The 23,640-nt window shown below is 57.1% G+C and overlaps 3 protein-coding genes across 29 annotated transcripts in view; 2 read left to right on the top strand and 1 right to left on the bottom strand.

Moving 5' to 3' along the window:
- The window catches only part of SIPA1L3 (signal induced proliferation associated 1 like 3), a 231,434-nt gene extending 227,847 nt beyond the window's left edge, over window positions 1-3,587 (top strand). For all 9 annotated transcript variants that reach the window (XM_084960460.1, XM_084960459.1, XM_084960464.1 and 6 more), the window contains one exon: window positions 1,369-3,587. In XM_084960460.1, the coding sequence (XP_084816586.1) occupies window positions 1,369-1,512 (144 nt within the window). In that variant the 3' untranslated portion in view covers window positions 1,513-3,587. The remainder of the gene's footprint in view (window positions 1-1,368) is intronic.
- The window catches only part of NFKBIB (NFKB inhibitor beta), a 1,076,695-nt gene that overhangs the window by 500,904 nt on the left and 552,151 nt on the right, over window positions 1-23,640 (top strand). The window lies entirely within an intron of this gene.
- Window positions 6,044-19,373, bottom strand: DPF1 (double PHD fingers 1). 19 transcript variants are annotated; one of them, XR_014806097.1, is made up of 13 exons: window positions 19,229-19,373; window positions 17,723-17,791; window positions 13,099-13,259; window positions 12,906-13,013; window positions 11,406-11,533; window positions 11,029-11,118; window positions 10,589-10,653; window positions 10,241-10,372; window positions 9,322-9,372; window positions 9,109-9,228; window positions 7,942-8,054; window positions 7,309-7,420; window positions 6,044-7,160 (listed from the first exon to the last, which is right to left on the bottom strand). XR_014806097.1 is itself a non-coding variant. In XM_084960750.1 (13 exons), exons 1-13 carry the CDS (start codon window positions 19,369-19,371, stop codon window positions 7,090-7,092), a joined length of 1,347 nt encoding a protein of 448 aa, XP_084816876.1. In that variant the 5' UTR covers window positions 19,372-19,373; the 3' UTR covers window positions 6,044-7,089. The 19 variants fall into 19 exon arrangements, 17 of the variants coding, with proteins under 17 accessions (XP_084816876.1, XP_084816875.1, XP_020949996.2 ...); XM_084960750.1 differs by having other exon boundaries at window positions 7,309-7,390; window positions 10,575-10,653; XM_084960749.1 differs by having other exon boundaries at window positions 10,575-10,653.

Here is a 23,640-nt window from a genome sequence, read left to right on the forward strand (position 1 = left end):
GTTAGGAACTTGGCACTGTCACCACAGTGGCTGGGGTCGCTGCTGTGGTGTGGATTCGATCCCTGGCCTGGGAACTTCCACACACACACACACAAAAAGGCTGGTAAGCACACAGAGAAACCCACATACAGTCTTGGAGGGAGAGTATACCGGCCTCGCCTTTTTGGACAGTGTTTATCAAGACCATAATTGTGTACCTCGTCGACCCAGCAGTTTCACTGTGGGAGCTTGTCCAACAGAATTTTAAGCACGGACACAGAGAGACCCATGAGCAAGGATGGTCACTGCTGCACTGCCAGCGATAAAGAATTGGAGCCAGTGCAGCGTCAACAGGCGAATGGTTCTGTAAATGACAGGACAGCCCTGTGGCGGAATATTCTGCAGCCCATTAAAGCAGTAACAGAAATCTGTATATTTACTAACAAAAAAGTCCAATAACTTGAGTAGAAAACTATGCAAGCTGCAGAACTGTTTTCCTTAAAACATCGTCATCCCTAAAATATGTTAACGTGGGCCAGAGGGTTATCTAGCCGGCATTCCAGATTGTTCCTTGGACTTATCTCCAGGGTGTGGAAGAGACTCTCGTTTGCTGTTTTGTATACTTGTGGGTGGGTGAAAGGTCAAAAGGTAGCAGAGTGTGGAGTTCCCGTCTTGGCGCAGTGGTTAACGAATCGGACTAGGAACCGTGAGGTTGTGGGTTCGATCCCTGGCCTTGTTCAGTGGGTTAAGGATCTGGCGTTGCCGTGAGCTGTGGTGTAGGTTGCAGACGTGGCTCGGATCCCGCGTTGCTGTGGCTCTGGCATGGGCCGGTGGCTGCAGCTCCAATTCGACCCCTAGCCTGGGAACCTCCAAATGCCGTGGGAAGCGGCCCTAGAAGAGGGGAAAAGACAAAAAAAAAAAAAAAGGTAGCAGAGTGTTACTTGGAAGTCTTGAGCACAGGAATTATAGGGGCCCAGGTTCAAATCCCACCTAACGCTGCCTTGTCCCCCAAAGGCGTCTCAGGAGAGGCAGCAAAGCCCACATAGGCAGCACTGCGTCCACCTCCCAGTCCCCCACCCTTGGGTGGCTGTGAGGACAAGCAGGGTGACCGTAATTACGGCGATGTTGGTGACGGTGTCCCTCCACATCAGGCTGTGTTCTGCGCTCAGCGCACGGGGCCTCAGGGAACCTTCTTAACACCCCCTTTAAAAGCCGAGGCAACGGAGCCCAGGGAGGTGAAGTGACTGGCCCGTGTCACTCAGTTGTCGAGAAGGAGAGCTGGGACTTGAACCCTGGCAGCCAGGCTCTGAAGCACAGCCGAGCAGGGCTCCCGGGGCCCTGGGAGCCACTTGCCGTGCGCCCCGCTGACGCCCAGCCCCTGCCCCGCAGGAGAAGCAGGACAAGGCGGTGCTGCAGTCCGAGGTGGCCAGCCTGCGGCAGAACAACCAGCGGTTGCAGGAGGAGTCACAGGCCGCCAGCGAGCAGCTGCGCAAGTTCGCCGAGATCTTCTGCAGGGAAAAGAAGGAACTCTGAGGGGGCGAGGCCGCCACCCCCGGCCCTCCGCCTGGGCAGGCCGAGGGCTCCTGCGCTCCTCTCCCTCAGCCCGGCCTCCGGCGGACCCGCCAGCCCGGGCCCCAGCGCCCCCCGGTGGACACGGACACCCCGGGGTGGCGGCTGCACCTGAGAGAGGCCTCCCCGGGGCTGGGGCTGGGAGCCAGGGTCTGCCCGCAGCCCTGGAGCCCCAGAGAGGGCGACCTGTCTGCAGCCTCCCACTGAGCTGCCCGTCTGTGGGCCCTGGGGGCTGGGCCAGGCCCACTCTGCCCGGGGCCTGTCCTCCCATCCCCAGGCGGCCTCTTCCCAGGAGCCGGCCGTCGGAAGCTGCAGGAACAGAGTGGAGGGCAGGAGCGCGACTCCAGGCCCCACAGCTCCTGGACGTCACAAACCAGCTTTCCCCACCACGGCTGACAGCGTCTGGGTTTGTGGGGCCGAGACCCCTGCATGAAAAATCAGTGAGCGGTCGGGCCAGCGTGGCAGCGGCCCCAGGCTTTCGGGCCTGGTGCGCTGGCTCCAAAAGCATGGACATAGTTCCCTCCCAAAAAGCAACCAGAAGCACTTTCTTAGAGTTTCAATTGTTCTCTTGGGGGGGCGGGGGCGGGGTGTCCCAGGACAGAGAGAGGAAACCCCAGCATCCAGACTCAGTTTTTTTGAGGGGGAAGCTATTTGCACACTTGGGACCATTTCTACAGCCTTTTTTTTTATCAGTCCTTTGACCTCCAGAGGCCACAACGCCTGGGCCCCTCCACCTTCGAGCTACTGAACCGACCAGGCCCAGCGACAGAGCCGCTGCAGCCCACCCAGTTCCCCAAGCCCTGGCCTCTTCCAGGCACCAAGAGGGGCTCCACGGGACCCTCGGGTCAGGGCCCGAGAGAAACAGCCTTCATCTCTTCTCCACTTCCGCTCTCCCTTTGCAAGTCCCTCGGCCCATCCTCCAGGCCCCACGGCAGCGGCGACATCGGACACCCTCACTGTGCTCCCCGGGGAACCCCCACAAGACGCCGGGTCTCTACAGGCAATAAGGGGCAGCTTGCCAGGCAGCCAAGCCGGTGTGGTACTACGCTGTTCACCCAGGAAACAAGAGTTTCTTTTTTTCCTTTAAAAACAAACAAACAAAAAATATATATATATATATTTATTTTTTCATGTAGAGTTGCGCCAGAACAAGTCTGTATGGCCACAATCTGTGGATTCCCCCAACCTCAAGCTGAGGATCCAGGCGTGTCCCTCGTGGGCCAGGCTCAGCAGGGGGAACTCAGAGGGTCAGAGGCAGGGGGAGCGGGCAGGAGGCCTAGCTCAGAGCAGCACACTCCAGCGGGGGCCAGCACCGGCGGCCCAGCCCTGTCCAGAGACCCCCGCCACCACCTTCTCTCTGGGGCCAGAAGCCTCAGGGAAGGAGGCTCTGGGGAGCCCACAGGACGAAGGCATCTGGGGAACCAGAGGAACGGACACCTGCCTGCCTCCTCCCTGCGACCAACCTCCGGCCCCTCGGCAGCCCTGCGATCCCGGAGAAGGGCCCTCGGCTCTGCCTTCTGCTCTCCCTCACCTGTGGTGTGAGATGGGGGCTGCAGGGGGCCCTGCCGAGTCCTCAGCCCTGGCCAACTACTGTGATGTCTCCGCCCCTCTCCGGATCCCTCTTTAGAAGGGTTCTCCAGGACCACGCCCCCACCCCCCTTCCTCAGCCCCGAACCCCTGCCTGCCCCTCCTTCATTCCCCCCCCCTTTTTAAGTTGTCTCCTCATATCTTCAGATCATTCAAATCATTTTGGGGACCTAATCATGTACGTTGACGAGTGTAAATTATGATTTTTTTGGTTTTGTTTTCTGTTATTTTTTAAGGATTTCTGCAAAGCAAATCTATTTAATTTGAGTTGGGTGTTCTATCTCATGGTTAATGACAGAGCAGGGGTTTTTTTTCTTTCACATGTTGATTTGTTTCCTTTGGATTTTTTTATTCCTTATTGTCTCCCCCCACCCACCCACCCCACCCATCCCTGTCTTGAGATTTTCTGGCATGTTTCTGAAGGTTTCAAAGGAAATAAATGTTTCATAGAAGTGGTTTGTGTGTTCACTAGCTGAGCAGCTGCCTGGAGTCCCTGACAAGAAGGCGTGTCCAGTGTCAGCCCTCTCCTCCTGTCCCCCTTGTCCCAAGTCACCCCCAACACACACGTACAGCCTGCGAACCTCCGTATGCCGTGGGTGCGGCCCTAAAAAGAAGAAAAAAAAAATTCGGATTGCAGCGGCTCAGGTTGCTGCAGAGGCACAGGTTCAATCCCTGGCCCAGTGCAGTGGTTAAAGGATCCAGCGTTGCCCGGATGGCGAAGGTCGCAGCTACAGCTTGGATTCAGTCCCTGGTCCGGGAACTTCCACATGCCTTGGGTGTGGCCATAAAAAAAGATTCTACCTCAGAGGCCTGAAGTGCAGCCCATGGAGTTGTGTTGCTTTTAGAATTAATGGCCAACCCTTCTAAATCTGGAGATTGTACAGGGAAAAAAAAAAAAAAAAAACCAAAAAACTGTTATTTCGAGCTTGGTGACTGTCCTCCGCAGCAAGAGTCAGAACCGAGGGACCCCTGCTTCCTTGGCTGGGCTATCGCCCCAAGCCACACCCTCCCCAGCGGTGGCTTATTTTGCATGCACACCTAAGCGAGCGCGCGCACGCGCGCACACACACACACACACACACACACCCTCTGGGTGAGAGTAGGCCTCCCTCCACCCGTCGTCGACTTGGTGGTTTGTAGGGGAAAGCAGCTCCTGCGTCCTGGTGGGGACTTGGAGAGGTGAAGGTGTCCTAGAAAGATACTGACCTCAGCCCTGGGCCAGGCCTGCCTCTAGGGCTCTCCTGGCTGGGGAGGGGTCGTCAACTCCCAGCCCCAGCTCTGCAGCTGCCCTGGCAAAACACCTGCCTTTTGACCCCGGGTTCCGAGTCAGACTTATTTTCCAGATCTCGAAATTCCATGTTAGCATCCCAAGGTCTAGCCTCTTGTGGGAAGTCTAGGTCCAGCTCCGCCTGCATCTGAGAAGCAGCCCAGCCTCTTCACAGGGCTGGCCCCGAGCCTGGGGCTTTCAGGCTCACCTGTCCGTTTCCCCGTGACTGACCACACCATTTCTGAGCTCACACTTAATGCTTCTCTGACACAGACCCTCCCACCACCCACCACCCGCTTTCTCCAAATCGGGTATATATCTGTTTCCAGAAGAGGTGAGCCAGCCATTTCCACATCTCCTAAAATTTCTAGAGCCTTCCAGACACTCTGTCTCCGCCCTCCTAGAGGCCCCATCCTCAACCCCGGCTGCACTCCCCCCACCAGCACGGCAACAGCGGAACAAGCTGTTCTCACATCCTCTCCTGGCGCCTGTGACACACACCAACTTCCAACACCCCACAACTCACACACGCCAGCGTGTGCGCTCGTCCCTTCCCCACCGTGCCCCAGTTTTCCACTTCCTCTGCCTTGTCCCCTCTCTCTCCCACAGGCGCCCCCGGCCCCCCCCCATCCCTGCCTCCCACCCACCTCTGGCTCTCCCCTCACCCAGACTGGGAATCCCTTCACGACTTTGGCTCTCTCCAGATTTTTCTCTTGTCTCCCTAAATTCTTGGCATCCTCTCCCCAGAAGTCTCATCCCTGTGTCACTGTCCTGGGACTTTGCCTGTCCTGGATCCTAACTTTATCTCTCTGCCAATGTGCCCCCCCTCCTAGTTTCCATGTCCTGGTTCTCTGCCTCCCCTCCTGGAATCTCTTGTGCTTTTCTCTCCAAATCACTGTCTACTTCCTCCTCTGTCTCTAGCTCTGTGGCTATTTTTCATTACTATTATTTCCTCTCTCCCGCTAAATCCTCGTCTCTCCTGGCCTCTTCCCCCATCCCTGGGGCGCGCCTCATCTCCCTCTCCAGATCTATTTCTTCCCTGCCCTGCTCTTTTCCTGATTCTCTGTAAACGTGTGACTCTCACATCTGTCTCTCCTGACCGCTCTGTGTCCTGGTTCTCACTCCTCACCCCACCTCACCCAAATCTTTTTTTCTCCTAATGTCCCTGGATCTGTCTTTCTCTCCTTTGCCCCTTCCCCTCTCCTCTTTGCCACACGTCAGGCTCAGGGGCGCCAGGCCATGAGTGGGCCGAGGCCGTGGCGCTCCTGGCACCCCTGCCCTGTGCCAAGCCCCAGGAGGGGAGGAGCGGGGCCGGGCTCAGTCTTCATCTTTCCATCCCTTCCCTTCCCCCAGTCCCCGGCTTCCCGCCTCCCTCCTCGCTGCTTCCCACTGCAGCTGCAGCAGTCCGTTGCCAGGGCAACCACAGCTGGCTGGGTGGGAGCCCCCTCCACCCCATCCCCCCCTCTTTTCCTTTCCGACCAGGCAGGGAGGAGCGGGACAAAGCCAGAGAAAGGCGGGGTGCAGAGGGGAGCCAGAGGTAGGGGCCAGCTCCAGCTGTTAACCTCAGTTGCTTCTCCCCCAGTGAGGCCCCACCTCCAGTTTTGGTGACGCCCCAAACCGGCCTGGAGGACGAGGCAGACGTGGGCAGAGGGGTCAGGCCCAGTTTAATACACAGAACAAGTTAATTCACAGCAGAGGCAGGCAATAAAGGAGACTCGTTTACAAGGAGGGGGCACGCCTGGATTGGAGGAGACCCCCCCAAACCCATCACCTCCCCCACTTGCAGTCTCATTTTCCCTTTTTTTTAAAACCCAAACAACAAACACAACCACAAGAAACAACCACGCCCCCTCGAGACCCCGAAAATGGCCAGCGAGGGTGGCAGGGGGCGGCCCGGCCTGGCCGGTAGGGAATTGGGGCGGGGAAAAATCTAGTCCTTTGCAGAGTCTGTGCTTCTCGTTCCAGCAGGCGCTGGGCAGGGGCCCGCCTTGCCCCACCGGCGGCCAGCCATGGCAGCACGGAGTGGGCACGGGCCGGGCTCTGGGGAGGGAGCGGGAACAGAGCTCAAAACCATGGTTCACATCATGCAGTATCCACGGTGGGCACCAAGGGGGTGGGGGGCCAACACCACACCACCTGCCCTGCGTACAAGGAGGGAATGGTGCCCACCTTGGGTGGGGAGGTGGGACAGCTGCAGTGCCGCAGACTGGGAGGGAGGGGCCGCCAGGCAGGAAGCTGGCATAGACTGGTGCCCAGGAGATGCGCTCGGCAACCCCCCTCCACCCAGCCAGGCCTTATAGGACTCTTTGTATATATTAATTTCTTTTTTTTTTTTAACTTTTTGACTTTTTCTTTAGAAAAAGGCTATGTCCGTGCCCCCAGCTGGCATCCACCACCCCTCGTGCCCGCCCAGAGGCGGGGTATGGCTTTGAGGGGAGCAGAAGCCCCTGGTGCCCATTTGCCAAGGGGTGGGGAAGGAGGGAGGAAGGAGAGGGCCCAGCTGGGCCCACCAACCCACAGGGCAAGCATTCCACTTGCACGGAGGGGAGGGGGTGGCCCCGCCCCCCTCAGGCTCGCCCGCCCCTCCCGCTGTGGGGCATTAAGGATGGGGAGAGAGTGGAGGAGCTCCGGGAGGAGACTCAGGTAGGCAAGCACCACCCCAGAGGTCCAGGTGAGCCAGAGCAGGCCTAGGTGAGGGTGATGTAGGCAGAGGCCTTCTCTTTCAGGTGCCGAAGACAGAGGTGACAACTCCAGCTCCCTGTAGGGTGGCCCGAGGACAGGGAGTAAGACCTGGGTCTGGGCACGGCTGCCCCCACCCCCGCCCACCACCGGCGGGCACCATCTTCCCCAGCAGGAAGTCCACCTGCCAACCCTCCCCCACCCCCCCAGGCCTCCTCTTCGCTCACCTTCTGGGGGCTCCGCCATGGGGGGACTCAGGCAGTACATGTGGTAACCCCGATCACAGTCGTCACAAAACAGCAGCTGGTCCTGGGGGGTGAGACCCGCCCAGCTGGCACCCTGGGGGCACGGGTACCAGAAACCGGGGTGGGGGGGCTGGGGCAGGGGACAGGTCAAAGGGGCTGGGGGAGGTGGTCCCTTCCAGGACAGAGGGCTCTGAGGAGGTCATCTTGGCAAAACCCTGTGAGTGAAACGCCCCTGAGGACTGTCAGTTTGCGGTTTGTCGTTTGGGTTTTCTAAGGTTCTATGGCACACTGAAAATGACACTGGGGCGGTCAGAAGCAATGGATGCGGTGTCAGGTCCCAGCTGTGCCATCTTCTTAGCCGGGTGACCTTGGGCAAGTCTGCTCCCCTCTCTGAGCTCCCTCCCTCTACCTCAGGGTGGTTGGGAGGAGTCGGAGAGTGAAGAGTAGTAAGTGCCAGGCTCAACTAATGGACACTAACTAATAATCATGGTACAGGTTACTGGGTTCACCAGGGAGGGGGCTTCAGGAAAGGCTTTAGACCCAACTGGCAAAGCCGGAGGTGCTGGAGGGAGGCGGCTCCGGGGGCGTGTCCCGGGGAGGGGGGTGGGCACTCACGTCGTTCTCGGAGGTGCCACACAGGCTGCAGGACTTGCACTCGATGCACTGCCAACGGTAGGTTCGCACGGCCGCCGTCATGTTCACCGTGAACTGTAAACACGAGGGGTGTCCTGGGGGCCGAGGGGCAGAGATGCGGTTAGGGGTCGTTGTGCCCCTGGTGGCTACTGACCCCTGGAAGTGAAATGGCTCAGCCCCTACCCCTGGCTCACAAGGCCCACAGGCTGACCCCACCCAGCCCCGGTGCCCAGTGCCCGTCCCTCAGGCAGTGCTGCCGTGGCCACCAGTCTCCTACCCAGCCACCATGGCAACCACACTCTGCTCCCCAGAACACCATGGCAACCGCATTCCATTACCCACAGTGCTGTGGCAACCCCTTTCCACCACCCACAACACCGGGGCAGCCACATTCTGTTAACCACTGCGCTGAGCAGCTGCATTCCATTACCCACAGCAGGATGGCCAGCCCGCCCTGTGAACCGCGGGCACGTGGCAACCCCAGCCTCCCAGCCACGATGCCATGGCAACCGCCTTCCACAGAGGGGTCTCCACGCTCTGGTTCCCTGCGACCCAAGCCCATTACACATGATGCCCCAACCACCACACCGTTACCCACGTGACTATGCAGTGGGCCAACCCCCTGGCCATCCCCCCACCCCCGTGCAGACACCCAGCCGCTACCCGGGGCCACGACAACTACCTTCCACTACACCCAATTGTCACAACTGTATTTCACTGCCCGTAATACCATAACAACCACGATTCATTGGCCACCGTGCTGAGGCAACCGCAGGCTACTGCCCACAGGTCCACCTCGGGAAACCGCTTTCTATTAACCACACCTCGGTGGCAAGCGCTCTCAGTCATCCACAACACCCAGGCAGTGGTAATCCATGACTTGCTATCGCAGCCCGCTCCCCACGAGGTTCTGGCCACCCTCTTTTACTGCTCCCCACGCCATGGTAAGCAGGTAGCAGTACTCGCAACGCCAGAACCACCACAGCCCCTTATTCCCAGAGCCTCCCCGAACCCACTGTTTCCCGTCATGCTCAGCAGTGATCCTCGGGGTCCCCCAGATGCTCTGCATCCCCCCCAGTCCTCACTCCTCCACCTCCTAGCCTCCAGATCTGGACCCTGGCCCCCAGAAGCCTCAGGTGGGGGCATCACCTGATCGCCCACAGTCGGCACAGGAGATGAGGTCCTCGGGACACCCCGTCTTCTTGGAGCCACCCAGGCAGAAGTCACAGTAGCCGTTGGGGATGACAGTGCCGTCAGGTGCCTTCTTGGCTGAAAGACAGCGGGCAGGGCTTGGCGTGGGCAAGGCAGGGGCATTCGGTCAAAGGCTGCTGCAAAAGTCGGGGCGGGGGGAAGCGTCCCTACCTGTGTGTTTCCTCTGTGCCTCGGGGACCCAGGCCAATTCTTTGTAAAACTCTGGGGGTGGGGGGGACAGAGAGAGGGGCTCTCACCATAGGCAAGGCTCCACCCTGCCCCCAGCCTCAGCCCCAGGGGCGGAGCCCTTGTCCAGGCATGGAGGGGGAGGGGAGAGGGAGTGGCTACCCCAAGCTGTGAACAAATAATTCTCATCAGGACCCCCCAACTCTTTGAGCACAACTGCTGCATCCTCTTTATTAGGTAAAAGCCTGGCAGATACAGCTTTAGGAAGAGCCCCCCACTTCCCCACGCACACACACTTCTACCAGACAGCCACCCCCAACAAAGCCCCAAAATAAAAATTAGGCAGATCCCACTGGCCAAGATCTCATATGGAAACAGGCGTTTCAGGAGGAAAATTCTGCACACAGAGGTGGCTGGGTGTGTAGTGGGGATGAGATGAAGAGAGTGCCCTCTCCCGCCAAGGGATGGGTGGGAAGATGGTTTCTCCACTGGCACAGCCTCCCTGCTCCAAGCCTTCCCCCATCCCTCAGCTGTCAGGGTTGGCACCGGACTGGCATGGGCAGCCACCAAGAGTTCCCGGGCCACAGACCCTGCCCCTTGGCCCAGGCTTAGCAGAGAACGGAGAAAGGGAGGCAGGGACGGAGGGGAGTCATCTATCACCCCCCTCCCCAAGCTCTAATTGAAACAATAAATCAGACCCAGAAATATTACGCCCGGCCGGGAGCGAGGGAGAGATGGTTGGTTGTCATGGCAACCCCAGAGCCAGCATCCCCATGGTCGGTGGGGGGAGGGGACCGCTGAGCTGGGGCTTTTCCAGAAATGTCTAACGTGCCCCCTCCCTCCCGGGCTGCTAGCCCCCACTCGCAGGGCCCCTCACCACCCCACGCCCTGCCCGCCTGCTCACGTTTATGGTTGTTTTTCCGGTGGAAGGGCAGGGCGTGGCGTTCGGCGTTCTCCTCCCCCTCCTCCTCAGCCAGGTGGGTGTGGGTGTAGTGGTAGCTGAGCCCTGGCCGGTTCTTATACCGTTTCCCACAGACTGAAGAGTGAGCAGGGAGGGCCGGTCAGCCCCCTCCCAGCCCATGCCGCCTCCACCCTGGCCTCCGGGATCACATCTCCTCCCTCTGCCAGAGGCCTGTGCATCCCCCCCCACCAGGGTCCAGAACAGGAGGGAGGGGGCTGGGAGGGGCCAGGTCTCTGGGCCCCACTCTCTCTCTTCCCCCCTCTTCAGAAGGACTCACTATCACAGACATACGGCTTGTCTCGGTCCTCCAGGGAAGCGGTGTCCTGGCGTTTCCGGAGACCTCCGATGCCATATGCCTGGGGAAGAGTCTGGAGTGAGGGGCCAAGAAAAGGAGCAAACTAAAAGAATTTTCCTCATTTGGGCCGGAAATGCAAATCACAGCTCTGCCGCTACCTAACTGTGGGCCTTGAGTAACTCCCTTGACCTCGATCAGTCGTACAGGTATGAGGATAGTTCTAACCCACTGGGCAGTCTATATTTTGCAAATGGTTTCATAGATCCACGCCTCAATTTCCTCATCTGCAAAATGGGTATAAAAATCCCCTACCCCTTGAGGCTGCTCTGGGGATTAAATGAGATCAGACTGGGGCAGGGTCTGAACATTGTGCAGCCTCAATAAATGGGATCCGCGTTGAGGGGAGGGGTGAGGAGCAGAAACTTTGGGGTGATACCTTTCCTTTGGCCCTGTTCTTCCTCCTGGGAATGTCATCCTCCAAGTCTTCCACTTCGAGATCGTGTGGAAACTCCAGCAGCTGCTGTTTCTGGGCATCAGGAGAAGGGAGATTGGGGTTAAGAAAACGGGACACTGTTCTGCTTTGGGGGGATGGTTCTGCATAGAGGAGATTGGGGGTGGCAGGGCAAGTCAGAAGGTCTCCCAAAAAGAGATGAGGTGTGGAAGGATGGAGACTTAGGATGCCTGAAGGACCTAGGGAGCCAGTGGAGATCTCAGAGCAGGAATGGGATGGGCCGGGGCAGGAGGCAGGGGTGAGAAGGCAGCTGCGGCCACCGGGGTGGGGGCGCCGCCGGGGTGGGAGTTGGGGGGGGCTACCTGACAGTCCATAATGGTCTCCTCCTCCTTCAGCTCTATCTTCTTCTCCCCCGTCTCAGCACACAGTAGAGCCTCAAGGACTGGTCCTTCCGGGAGACCACCCTCCTTCTTCAAGGGCGCCTCACAGTCTGGGGATGAGGCCATGGGGGTGGGGGTGGGGTCAAGTGGAGAGGTTGTCCCCAGAGGACTCCTCACACTGCCCAGGCTGGGGAGTCATGCTCTTTGCTGGTGGGAAGAGGCTTCCCACACTCCACTGGCAATAGACTCAGAGACTCAACCACATGCACTGGAAAGGGGACTGGACCCTGGGGAAGACACAGCCAGACCCTCAGAGCCGCTTGGGCACACTCAGCAGGAGATGTGGCCAGACCCTCCGATATACCTACATACGTATAGGAGACTCTACCCAGACCCCTACACCTGGAGAGAACAGACACCCAAACAGGACCCACGGGGACACACGCAAGGGAGCTCCACATGGATCATCTGCGACAGCCAGCCCCACAAGGGAAGAGACACACCCTGATGCTCAGATACACCTGGACCCATGGAGGAAAATATCCAGACCCTTGGGTCCACCCAGAGACACTCAGAAAGGGACCATTAGACCATCAGATATGCCCAGACCCACAAGAGGAAGACACAGCCAGACCCTAGCAAACACCTGAACATTCTTAGGGGAAACAGAGACACACCTAGAGAGAGTCACCAGGGTGGATACACACACATAGGACATAGAGACAGTCCCTCTGGGGCAGTCAGACACCGCCAGATAGACACTCCAATACACCTGGCCCCACACAGAACCCTGGATCTACTTGGACAAGGAAAGAGAAACAGCCAGTGATCTAATAGTAGGGGACACAGTCAAGAAGTGCTAAGGCCAGAGACTCAGGAGGCAGGCAGCCCATGTACACCTAGTGGATCAGATACTTGGGGAAGAGCTTCTCCCAGACCTTCCAAAGCATCTGGCACTGAAAGGAAGAGACAGTTGGACACCCTGATACACTGACTCTCAGGAACAGTTGGACCCTCAAACCAGACACACGCAAGAGGAAATAAACCTTCTAATACACTTAGAAACACCTGAAAAGAGACACAAATACTGAGATACACTCTACTACAAATGGACAGTTACGACCAAACACTCTCACACATCCAGACACATTCAGACATCCACAGAAAGAAATACAGCCCACAAGGAAGAGATACAAAGACTGGATACACCTGCACACACATGACAGATACCACTCTGTCCTAGAATAGGCTGGGGCCCAGTCAGGAGAAAGTACAGTCCAAAGTTCAGTCACTCAGGGAGAACCGGGGAAGCTCTGGACTACAGCCAGACACACACTGGCAGACACACAGCCAGCCACTCAGACACTTTGGGAGGGGAATAGAGGTGAACGCTCAGACAACATCAGCATCAGCACACACTTAGCAAGCGTGCTGTGGGCACTGATGGGAGCCACCCCGAGCACAGGACGAAGCTCCACCCACCGATCTTGTACTCGCAGGGCCGGAGTCTGGGGTCCTCCAGGATGTTGAGTCTCCGTTTCTTTCTCCAACAGCGGGCGGGGTACGTATAGATCTGCCCCGGGGCCAAACCTGGCGTGAGAAAGGCGGTAAGAACAAGGCCGCGCAGCCACCGCCCCGCCCCGCCCCGCCCCGCCCCCGCCCTCCCGGTGGGTACCCGGCCCGCGGTGGGTCTTCTCCATCCAGATGTAGCAGTTGTTCTGGGCCACGCCGGTCTGCGAGTCGAGGAAGGGCAGGCGCAGGCTGCGCTCGGCGCACAGACGCGCGTTGTAGCTGCGGCAGTGCTCGATGGCCTCCCGGTAGAAGTCCTCGCCTAGGCTGCGAGGGGCGGGTGAGCGGGCGGGCAGCTGTCAGCAAGGGCAGCCCACCAGGTCGCCCAGCACCCCTCCCCCACCCGCTCGTAGGGAATGGGTGGGCGGACTCCTCCAACCTCCCCTCTCCCCTCCTGTGGCTCCTGGACCCAGGAGCCCCCCAGCTGGGATTCAAGCAGGTCCCCAGCCAAGGAGTGGATACAAACACACACAATATAGAAACAGACAAAAATACACTGGGACCCATCCATACAGGCACATGTCCAAATACACAACACAAACGAATCACATAGAGTCACACGGGATTCACACACAAAGAAACACACATCCCAAGACTCACAAAGGAGAAACAGACACATCTCACATATGTGCACACACAAACATCTACTGAAAAACACAAATATCTCAAGTAGAGACAGATCACACACATACCCGTGCTCAAATATACATCACATATCTAAAGACACACAGCATGCAAACAGATCACACACCACACACACACTCACTCATGCATTCAAAGACACACTTAGATACACAAATGTTAAAAGAGAAAAAAACAGGAAAACAAACTACCCACATATGCATGTACACACATAGCCAAAGACACAAAACACACACACTATCCAGATACGCTATACAAAGAAATCACACATATTCACACAGGATACACACACATATTCACAAAGGCACACAGTACAGAAACCAACATCTCAAATATCACCTATTGGAGCACACAAAGATACATACATACACAGCATAGAAACAGACAAATCAACCCATCTTCACACAAAAACTTGCTCATAAATACATGCACACCTACATATCCAAAGACACAGAGCACAAATGATGCACAGTTTCAAAGAACAGGCACACACACTCAAAGACCCAAATATCTAAAGATACCTAGTGTGGAATAAAAGAAACTAAACACATATCCACACACATATCCAAAAAACCCAGAACCCAAACAAGTGACACATACTCTACATTCCAAGACAAAGGTAGTGTGGGCTTCACTCAAGTTTACCAAGGCCCTAGCGCCTCCAGACAGTTTCTCCCTCTCCCCAATCCCGGGGGTCGCAGGGCGGGACATGACCCCCTTTCCCCGAAAAGAACCCCAAGAAGACTCTGAGTTCCCCACACACTCCGCTTTTCCAGGAGGAGCGCGTCGGACCAGGTTCTTGCCAGAGACCCGTAGTCACATACTCGCAACCCGGCGCAGCCCGGCCCACGGTGACAGCCCCCAAGACACCCCATCGGCCCCACCCCCAGCTGCCACACACACGCACACACACACACACGCCCGCCCAAACCCGCCCGCGCGCCCTCCCCCCCGCCTCCCGCCGGCCCGCAGCACCTCAGGGGGCCGGGGATGACCGTGGCCATCTTGCTCCCCGGGTCCTGCCCCCAGCAGGTCCCCGCCGGGCCGGTCCTCCCAGCGCTCGGGCGGGCGCTGAGGCCGCCCATCCATTCATTCCCGGGGGGCGGGAGCACCGGGGCCACAGCCAATGAGGGCGGCGGGGCGGGCCCGCCCGGGCCATGCCGGGAGTGGTAGTTCCCGGCCTGGGGCTGGCGGGACCCCGCAGAGAAGCGGGGTCAGAGGTGGGGCCAGGGCACGCACAGCCATCCCCGCACGCTCACTCATGCACACCTCCGAGTCTCACACATGCGCGTACACTCACACCTGCACACCTGGTCTCGCGCACACCCACACGCGGCAGCTTACACACACATTCACACCTATACTCCCTGCCTCCCACGCAGGCTCACGCACACTCCCTCTCCCACACCTTCACACAGACTCACATACATTTACACTCACACAAACACTCCAATGTCAAGAGACTTAAAGACACCTTACACAGGTACACACGCGACACGTGGCTCACCGACACCGCCCCCACATACACATTCCACGGACACGTGGTTCACTGACACCGCCCCCCCCCCAAGTCCCTCCTAACTCCACAGAACCCTCTCAGGTCCCCAGCTTTCTTTCTGGCAGGGATCCCGCCCCACACAACCCCTTCCTTGCCTCCAACAACAGCTAGCTAGTTAAGAGTTGTAACCACACTTCCTGGGTTCAAATCGTGGCTCTGCCACTTCGTGGCCATGTGACCTTGGACAAATGATAACCTTTCTGGGCCTCAGTTTCCTACTCTGTGAAGTGAGGGTGATGCCCCATGGGGGTTATTGTGAGGATTAAATGAGCAAGTATAGGCAAAGTGTTTTAAAAGTTAGCTGTCAGGTAGTCAATGTTCAATAAATTCATTCCTTCCACAAAGAGGACCTGATAGGCACTAAGATGTGAAATGGTGATAGCTAGCCATTATCAGAAAGAATAATGCTGGGCATGTAACAGATGCTCACTGAGATTTGTTGAGGAGTTCCCATTGTGGCTCAGTGTTAAAGAACCTGACTAGAATCCATAAAGCCTCCGGTTCTATCCCTGCCCTCCATCAGCAGGACCCAGCGTTGCCAAGAGCCAAGGTGTAGATCGCAGACACGGCTTGGATCCCGCGTTGCTGTGGCTGTGCAGTAGGCCAGCAGCTGCAGCTCTGATTCGACCCCCTACCCTGGGAACTTCCATATGCCTTAGGTGCAGTCTTAAAAAAAAAAAAAGATCTGTTGACTATAAACATACTGAGTAGCCACCATGTGCCAGGCACAGTTTTTTAACAGAGATTAACCCACATGATCCTTATAATGACCAGGGCGATATTATCATTCCTGCCAGTTTCCAGATGAGGAGGTGAAGCTACGTGCCCGCAGCCCCTGGCCGATGTCTGAAGGGGGGACTAAGAGAAGGATTCACTCACTCAGATGTCCTATCCCAAGTGATCACTTTCTTCTTTCTCCCACTGTCATCCGCACGGACTCGACCCTAAGGGTAAGAGTGAGCTGACCTCCTGAGTCACAACACACTCACCCCAAGTCCCATGCACACACACACCTGGAACACCGCCACCCTCCAGAGTTGGAGCTCAAGTTTTAGCCCCTACATGGGTGAAAATGCCCACAAATGTCCATTCCACCAGGGGGCTCTCCAGCAGACAGAAGGGGCTGCGGTGGAAGAGCCTTCAACCCCCTGGTGAGAGACACTCCCTCAGGTCTTCCACACCCATGGTCACTTCTAAAACACACACACACACACACACACACACATACACACACACCCCTCTAGTCCTAGACCCCTCGACCCTTTCTACAGGCTCTCCCCCAGCTCCCCCAGGTAAGGCCTTAACCTTCTCCTCCCCCAACCCCACAGGGAGGGGTGGGTCTCTTCTCCACATCTGACCTAGAGCAAATGGCAGGGGGAGCCAATCAGGGACACTGGTGTCCTCATACCTACTCTGGTCCCCAGGTCCCTACAGTGGCCACCCCACATCTCATCCACAGAAGCCCTGCCCCCTCCACCCGCCCCAAACCGCCAGCTCAGCTCAGAGAGTGCCCTTGCCACCCTCCTCTCTCACCTCCCACCACCCTCACAGATCTTCCAATACACTCTTACACTTGCTCCCCACACCTCCAGCCTGACACCCCGGCTCACCCCTGCCCCGCCGCAGAATCTTTGCGTCTGATCTGGCCAGCCTGGAGCCTGAGTGTAGACCCAGCCATCACCTCCCTGGAGGTCCTTGTCCACCAGCACAATTTGACCCACAGACCCAAGCCGATACTTGGAGAGGGGCCTCCCTGCCCTTCCTTACCCCAGCCCCCTTCACAGAGCCCCTTCCCACACTCGCGCTCCCCTACCAAATGGTCCTCCTATCCCCACCCCCCAGCGCCCTCTGTGGCAACTGGACCACAAGTGAAATCAATATCGACACTACTAGGGATAATCACTACATTTAGTCAGGGTCAGGCTCAGTACTAAAGTGCTTTACCAACATCACAATAGCCCGGTGAGGTCGGAAGAACTGTTGTGATTCCCCAGTTCACAGAGGGTAGTCGCTGAGGCTCAGGGAGGGGAGGAAATTAGTGGCTCCAGATGGAGGGTGGGGTGTCTTTTTTTTTAAGGGCCTCACCCTCAGCATATGGAAGTTCCCACTACAGCCACAGCAACACTGGATCCGAGCTGCATCTGCAACCTACACCACAGCTCACGGCAACAGGGGATCCTTAACCCACTAAGTAGGGGCCAGGGATTGAAACCTCATCCTGATGGATACTAGTCAGTTCCCTAGCCACAACGGGAACTCCCTCAAGATGGGGTCTGGATGCAGGCAGTGAGAACTGAGCCAGGCACCTTCCACCTCCCACTCTGGGGGGGATTTGACTCTCACTTTCTCTCAGGAGCCACTTCCTGCCCTCACACCCTGCAGACCCCTGGGAAGGTGAGAAGGGTGCTGGCGCTCCCACCCCCACGCCTACTCTGGCCCTCAGATCCCTGCAATGGCTGCCCCACACCTCATCCCGGAAAGCTGGCCAGGGTCAGAGCGAGGAGGTTTGGATGTCTATAGAGCCACCAACCTGCACAGGAACCCCGTCCCAGCCACTTGGAGGGTGTCCCTCATGGGGGAGACATGTCTGTGTAAAATCCTTAGAGTCAAAGGGAAGCAGAAGGGTGGTCACCATTACACACCATTTCATACTGACCCCAGCCCCACACACGCCCTCCGGGTCCTCTGCTCACTGCAAAGCCGCACGGGTAGGCACGTGCCTATGAGCCCCCGCCCCCTCCTCTCCCAACTTCCCCCCCCAGAAGCCAGAAGCAACTGAGGGCCTTTGGTCCAGCCACCGGGCACAGCCTTTCTGGAGGAGGGAGGGGGGAGGGGCGGGCGAGGTGGGGGTGGGAGCGCCCCCGGGCCCCTGCCCCCATCCCATTCCCCCAGCACTCTTTGCTCAAGGTCAAGGTGGCGGGTGCAAGGGGTTGAGGGAAGGGGTGGGGGAGGTCGCCCCGGCCCCTTTGTGCGGAGCCGCCGGCGTTCGCCCTCCGCCTCCTCCCCATCAGGCCGGGGAGGAGGGGGAGGGGAGTGCCGCGCACACCAGCCTGCGAGAGAGCGCGGGAGCGGCCGCGCGCCTGTCACTCCCAGCCCGCTGTCACCGCCTGGGGAAGGGGGGTGGGGAGCACTGGGACCCAGGAGTTCGGAATCCCGACGAGGGAGCGAGAGAGATCGAAAGAGAGGGAAGAAGAGCGGGGGAGAGAGCAAGGGATGGCTGGGAGTGGGGGGGCGCTGGAAGAGAGCTAGGTTTGAACCCAGGCGTCCAGGATCCCAGCCACTGGGCCCAGGAGGACGCTAACGCTCGGAGGAGGGACGCGGACAGAGAGAAAGGGAGGGAATCCCCGGAGATCGAGGGCGCTCCCGGCACCTTCTCCGGAGGCATCTGGTCCCCAAGGGGATGGGAGATGCTCTCGTTAGATGTGTACGGGCGGCGGAGAGAGGGAGGGATCCCACGGTCTACGCTGACCAGGGCGACGGGGCTTTAGGTCCTGAAGACCCAGGAAGGAAAAAAGGGGAACAACAGGTATTTAACTGGGGACCCCTGACGTCTCCCACCCTGCGTCCGCGCGCGGATCGAGGTCCCCGGAGAAAGAGGGGGGAAAGAGAAAGATGCTTTGATGAGGGGAAAGGGTGGCGGTGGAGACTGAGGTCTGGACTTAGATATTCGTACTCTCAAGCCCCTTGCAGGGGCCGGCCTGGCGTCCCCGGAGACTCGGAGGAGGAGAGGGGGAGGAGGAGAGGGAAGCCCCTACCCCCACTCTGGGTGGGGAAACGGCCTCCGCCACCCCCAGCCCGCACCACATTCCTCCACTGACAGCGACAAAGAAGATGCGCCCCCGCGACCCTGGAGGGGCTCCCGCCCGAGCTCCAGGAAGCGGCAAGGGGTGGCGGCTCCCCCAGGGGAGGGAAGGGGACGAGCTGGGGGGCCCCATTCAACTACCCTCCGCGCGCTGCGTCCCCCTCCCCAGCGAGGGCGGGGGAAGGGTTCGGGTAGGGGGCGGGATGGAGGGACGTGGACGGCGGGGACACTCACGACTTGAGCGGGTTCTGAATGGCGGTGGCCATGGCCCGCTCGGCTGGGCCGCCTCCGGCCCGGGGCGCCGCTGCCGCCGCGCGCGGGCCCAGCCCGGCCTGCGCCGCCCGCTCTGCCGCCCAGCGCGCTACGATTTCATTCATTCTTGGGGCTGCGGCGCGAGCGGAGCGGGGCGGGCCGGGGGCGGGGCTCGACCAATCCTCGCACCTCCCGGCGCACGACGGGACGTGGAGTCTAGGGGCGCGCGGCGACGCCCCAGGGCGCCCCATTCCGGACTACACGTCCCAGGGGGCGTCGGGAGGACCGAGCGCCCATTGGCTACTGGGGATACAGGGCGGGGCGGGGCTCTCCCCAGAGCATCCTTTCCCCCTCCCTGGGGGTTCTCCATCCCCAGCTCCTGCTCTCCATCCTCCAGGCACCGTGGGTGCAGAAGCAGGTAGTTCCTGGCTTCTGGGTCTCCGCAGTGTATGGGGATAACCCCAGGGTCTGCCGTGTATTCTTATCTTTGCCTACTTGTCCGGGTATCTCTTCTGTGTAAGCCAGTCTGTAGACGGGCACTGGGGCTGATCAGTGCCTTTGTTCATTTATAAAGTGTCTGCTATGTGCCAGGCACTCTTCTAGGCACGGGAATACAGAGTGACCAACAAAGTTGCCACCCTCAAGAAGCTGACATTAGCAGAGAAAAACAGATGCTATAAGAGCTTTATAGCACTTATCGCTTTCTGATCGTTTTAGAAAGCGATAAGTGCTATAAAGAAATTGGCTTCTTGGAAGTTCTCTTGTGGCACAACGGGTTAAGGATCAGGCATTGTCCCTGCAGTGGCATGGGTCACTGCTGTGACACGGGCTTGATCTCTGGCCTGGGAGCTTCCACATGCCATGGGAGCAACCAAAAAAAAAAAAAAAAAAAAAAATCCTCCGAGGTAACTGAGCTAATACCTGAGAACTTGCCACTTGGCAAGTTCAAAGATCAGCGGGGGAGTTCCCATCGTGGCTCAGCTGAAATGAATCTGACAAGCATTCATGGGGACCCAGGTTAGATCCCTGGCCTCGATCAGTGGATTAAGGATCCGGCATTGCCTTGAGCTGTGGTGTAGGTCACAGAAGTGTCTCATATCTCGTGTGGCTGTGGCCATGCCGTAGGCCAGCGGCTACAGCTCCGATGATTTGACGCCTATCCTGGAAACCTCCACATGCCATGGGTGGGCCCTAAAAAATAAAAATAAAAATCAGTGGGAAAGCTAGTGTAAACTGTAGCAGAGTGAGTGAGGGGGAGATAAATTAGGGAGAGAGCAAGGCTCCAAATCATATAGGGCCTTGTAGGCCACTATAAAGAAGATGGATTTCGTTCTAAGTGCAATCAGTCATCCTTGACTCTCCTTTTCCACGCACACCCCAAGCCCATCAGCAAACCCTGTTGTCTCTACATTCACAAAATAGACCCAGAGTTCACCCACCCTTCTCCCTTCGCAGCCTCCCTCCTGGCACTGTCACCATTAGCTCCCACTGGGCAGTTCCTGTCTCTTCTCTCCAGCGCAGCCAGAGTGAGACTGTCTAAAACCTCTGGCACCACAATGTTCTCTGGCTCAAAACCTCCAGTGGCTTCTTTCACATTTAGAATAAAATTCATTCCAAGTCCTCACTGTGCTCTCAAAGGCCCTACTCAAACCCATCCCCAAACATCATCACATTTCTGATCTCATCTCCCTTCTTCCTTCCCTTGACTAAGTTTGCTCCAGCCACACTGGCCTCCTCCCAGGTCCTGAAACATTTCAGTTCCACTTCAGCCATGGGACCTTTGCATTTGCTGTTCTCACTGCCTAGAATGCTTCTCCACCAGACACCTGTATGGCTCCAACCCTCACTTTAGTCGGGTTTCTGAATAAATGTCACCTCCTCAGAGAAAACCTCAGCTAAAATAGCATCCCCCATACACTCTCTGTCCTCTTAAAAGCTTTCTTTTTCTCCCAACACTTGCCATAATTTGTTACCATGCTGTAGACCTATTTAGTTATTTAATTTATTGTCTGTCTCCATCCATTCAAACAGCAGATCTATGAGGCAGGGATTGTTGTTCCATCCACTGCTGTCTCCCCAGTGCCTAGAACAGAGCCTGAAAAAATTAGCAGGTGCTCGGCAATTAATTGTTGAGTAAATAAATGAATCAATTAGTCATTATGCTTCGTGTCTCTTCCCACTGTCTGGCTCTGTGGAACACGACCAGCAGGGAGAGAGAGTTGTGGGCTCTGATGGTGCTCTCCCACGGAGGGACACTTGGTCAGTCTGAAGGGAGCCAGGGACAATGGGGTGGGTGGGGGTGGGAGGGTTGTAGTAGGGAAACCTCCCCAGTAGAGGGTCTGGCACTAAAGCTTCAGGTCAAAGAGAAGGGAAGGGAGGGCTTCTTGGAGGAGGTTCCAAGGGAATCTGACCCTCTGACCTCTCCAGACACAGGGCAAGTCCCTGTTCTGACCTCTTGGGGCCTTGATGCCTGATCTTCCTGTTACCCAAATACTGGGAGCAGACAGTGATCCTGGATGTCTCAACCTTTGATCACTTCTCAGAACCTGGAAACCAAAGATTTGGCCACCAGAGGGCACTGTGGCCCCAGTCTTTGTCCACACAGTTTGTTGCGGAATCCTCAGATCCAACAGGGACATCTGGGGACAGTGGATCAGCCACTGGAGACACTGGTCCGCCCTCCTCCCCCACCCGGGATCTGAGCCCCCCCCCCCAAAGCCATGGTATCAATAGGAGACCCTCTGTCTCAGACCCCTGGGAGCTTGGTCCTCAGAGCTTGAACCTCTGAGGGAGACATTGGCTAACCCCCCCTTATACCCCTTTTTCCCCACAGTCTTCGGAGGATACAGCCCTCCCCTAAGCTGCCCTTGGGATGTTCAGACATGACCTCAGAAGTCTCCTGCACAGACGGGCATGCTGAGGTACAGAGGAGGTGAGGCTGGGAGCCTCACAATCCCAGAGCAACAGGAACTTTTTTGTGTGTGTCTTTTTAGGGCCCCACCCTCGGCATATGGAGGTTCCCAGGCTAGGGGTCGAATTGGAGCTGCAGCTGCCAGCCTACTACACCTCAGCCACAACAACACCAAATCTGAGCCACATCTGCGATCTACACCGAAGCTTTTGGCAACACTGGATCCTTAACTCATTGAGCGAGGCCAAGGATTGAACCCTAATCCTCATGGAAAAGGACAGAATATCAGGTTCTTAACCCACAATGGGACCTCCCTACTTCAACTTTTCTCTGTGTTTGGAGTTTTGGAAAAGAAAGTGTTCTAGCTTAAAAAAAAAAAAAAAAAAAAAAAAGAGGTAAAAGAGGATAATTGAAATAAAAATGACTACGCATTAATAGTTATGGGGCGAGACAAGTAAATTTCCATGATTAAAAAGAGGGTATTTCTTTCTTTCTTTCTTTTCTTTCCTTTTTTTTTTTTTTGTCTTTTCTAGGGCTGCACCCATGGCATATGGAGGTTCCCAGGCTAAGGATCTAATTGGAGCTGTAGCCACTGGCCTACACCACAGCCACAGCAGCACAGGATCCAAGCCACGTCTGTGACCCAGGTATTTCTTTGGAGTTCCCGTCGTGGCTCAGCGGAAGTGAATCCGACTAGGAACGATGAGGTGTGGTTTCCATCCCTGGCCTTGGTCAGTGGGTTAAGGGTCGGATGTGACCTGGGGTGTAGGTTGAAGACTCAGCTCGGATCCCGTGTTGCTGAGGCTGTGGTGTAGGCCGGCTGCTACAGCTCCAATTTGACCCCTATCCTGGGAACCTCATATGCCGAGGGTGTGGCCCTAAAAAGCAAAAGAAAACAAAACAAGCCAAAAAAAAAAGGGTCTATTTCTGGAGTTCCCCTTGTGGTGCAGCAGAAACATATTTAACTAGTATCAATGAGGATTTGGGTTTGATCCTTGGTCTTGATCAGTGGGTTGGGGATTAGGCATTGCCGTGAGCTGAGGTGTAGGTTGCAGACACAGCTCAGATCCAGCGTTGCTGTGGCTGTGGCATAGGCCAGCAGCTACAGGTCCTGTTCAACCCCTAACCTGGGAACTTCCATATGCTGTGGGTGAGGCCCTAAAAAAAAAAAAAGGCAAGCAAACAAACAAAAAACCCAGAGTATTTATCATGGGCCAGCGATCTGGTCGGGCCAGCGATCTGGTCAGGCCAGGGACCCCTGAGGACTAAATGTTAAGAATACACCCTTGGAGTTCCTTAGTGGCTCAGCAGTAAATGATCCTGACTAGGATCCATAAGGATGCGGGCTCAATCGCTGGCCTTGCTTAGTGGATTAAAGATCTGGCATTGCTGTGAGCTGTGGTGTAGGTTGCAGATGCGGCTTGGATCCTGTGGCTGTGGCATGGGCTGGCAGCTGCAGCTTCGATTTGACCTCTAGCCTGGG

This window comes from Sus scrofa, chromosome 6, assembly GCF_054392235.1.
Source record: "Sus scrofa isolate SSC_HxYL_T2T_F1_AM1 chromosome 6, Sscrofa_HxYL_maternal_Yorkshire_Landrace_v2.0, whole genome shotgun sequence".
NCBI lineage: Eukaryota > Metazoa > Chordata > Mammalia > Artiodactyla > Suidae > Sus > Sus scrofa.

Excerpts from the sequence above, each read along its gene's own strand:
- DPF1 (XM_021094331.2), bottom strand. The coding sequence starts at position 14,509 with ATGGGGTGTCTTGGGGGCTGTCACCGTGGGCCGGGCTGCGCCGGGTTG. Across the intron at positions 13,260-14,279 it reads CTGGAGGCGCTAGGGCCTTG|CCTAGGCGAGGACTTCTACC; the intron begins GTAAACTTGAGT and ends CGCCCCTCGCAG. Across the intron at positions 13,014-13,098 it reads GAAGACCCACCGCGGGCCGG|GTTTGGCCCCGGGGCAGATC; the intron begins GTACCCACCGGG and ends TTCTCACGCCAG.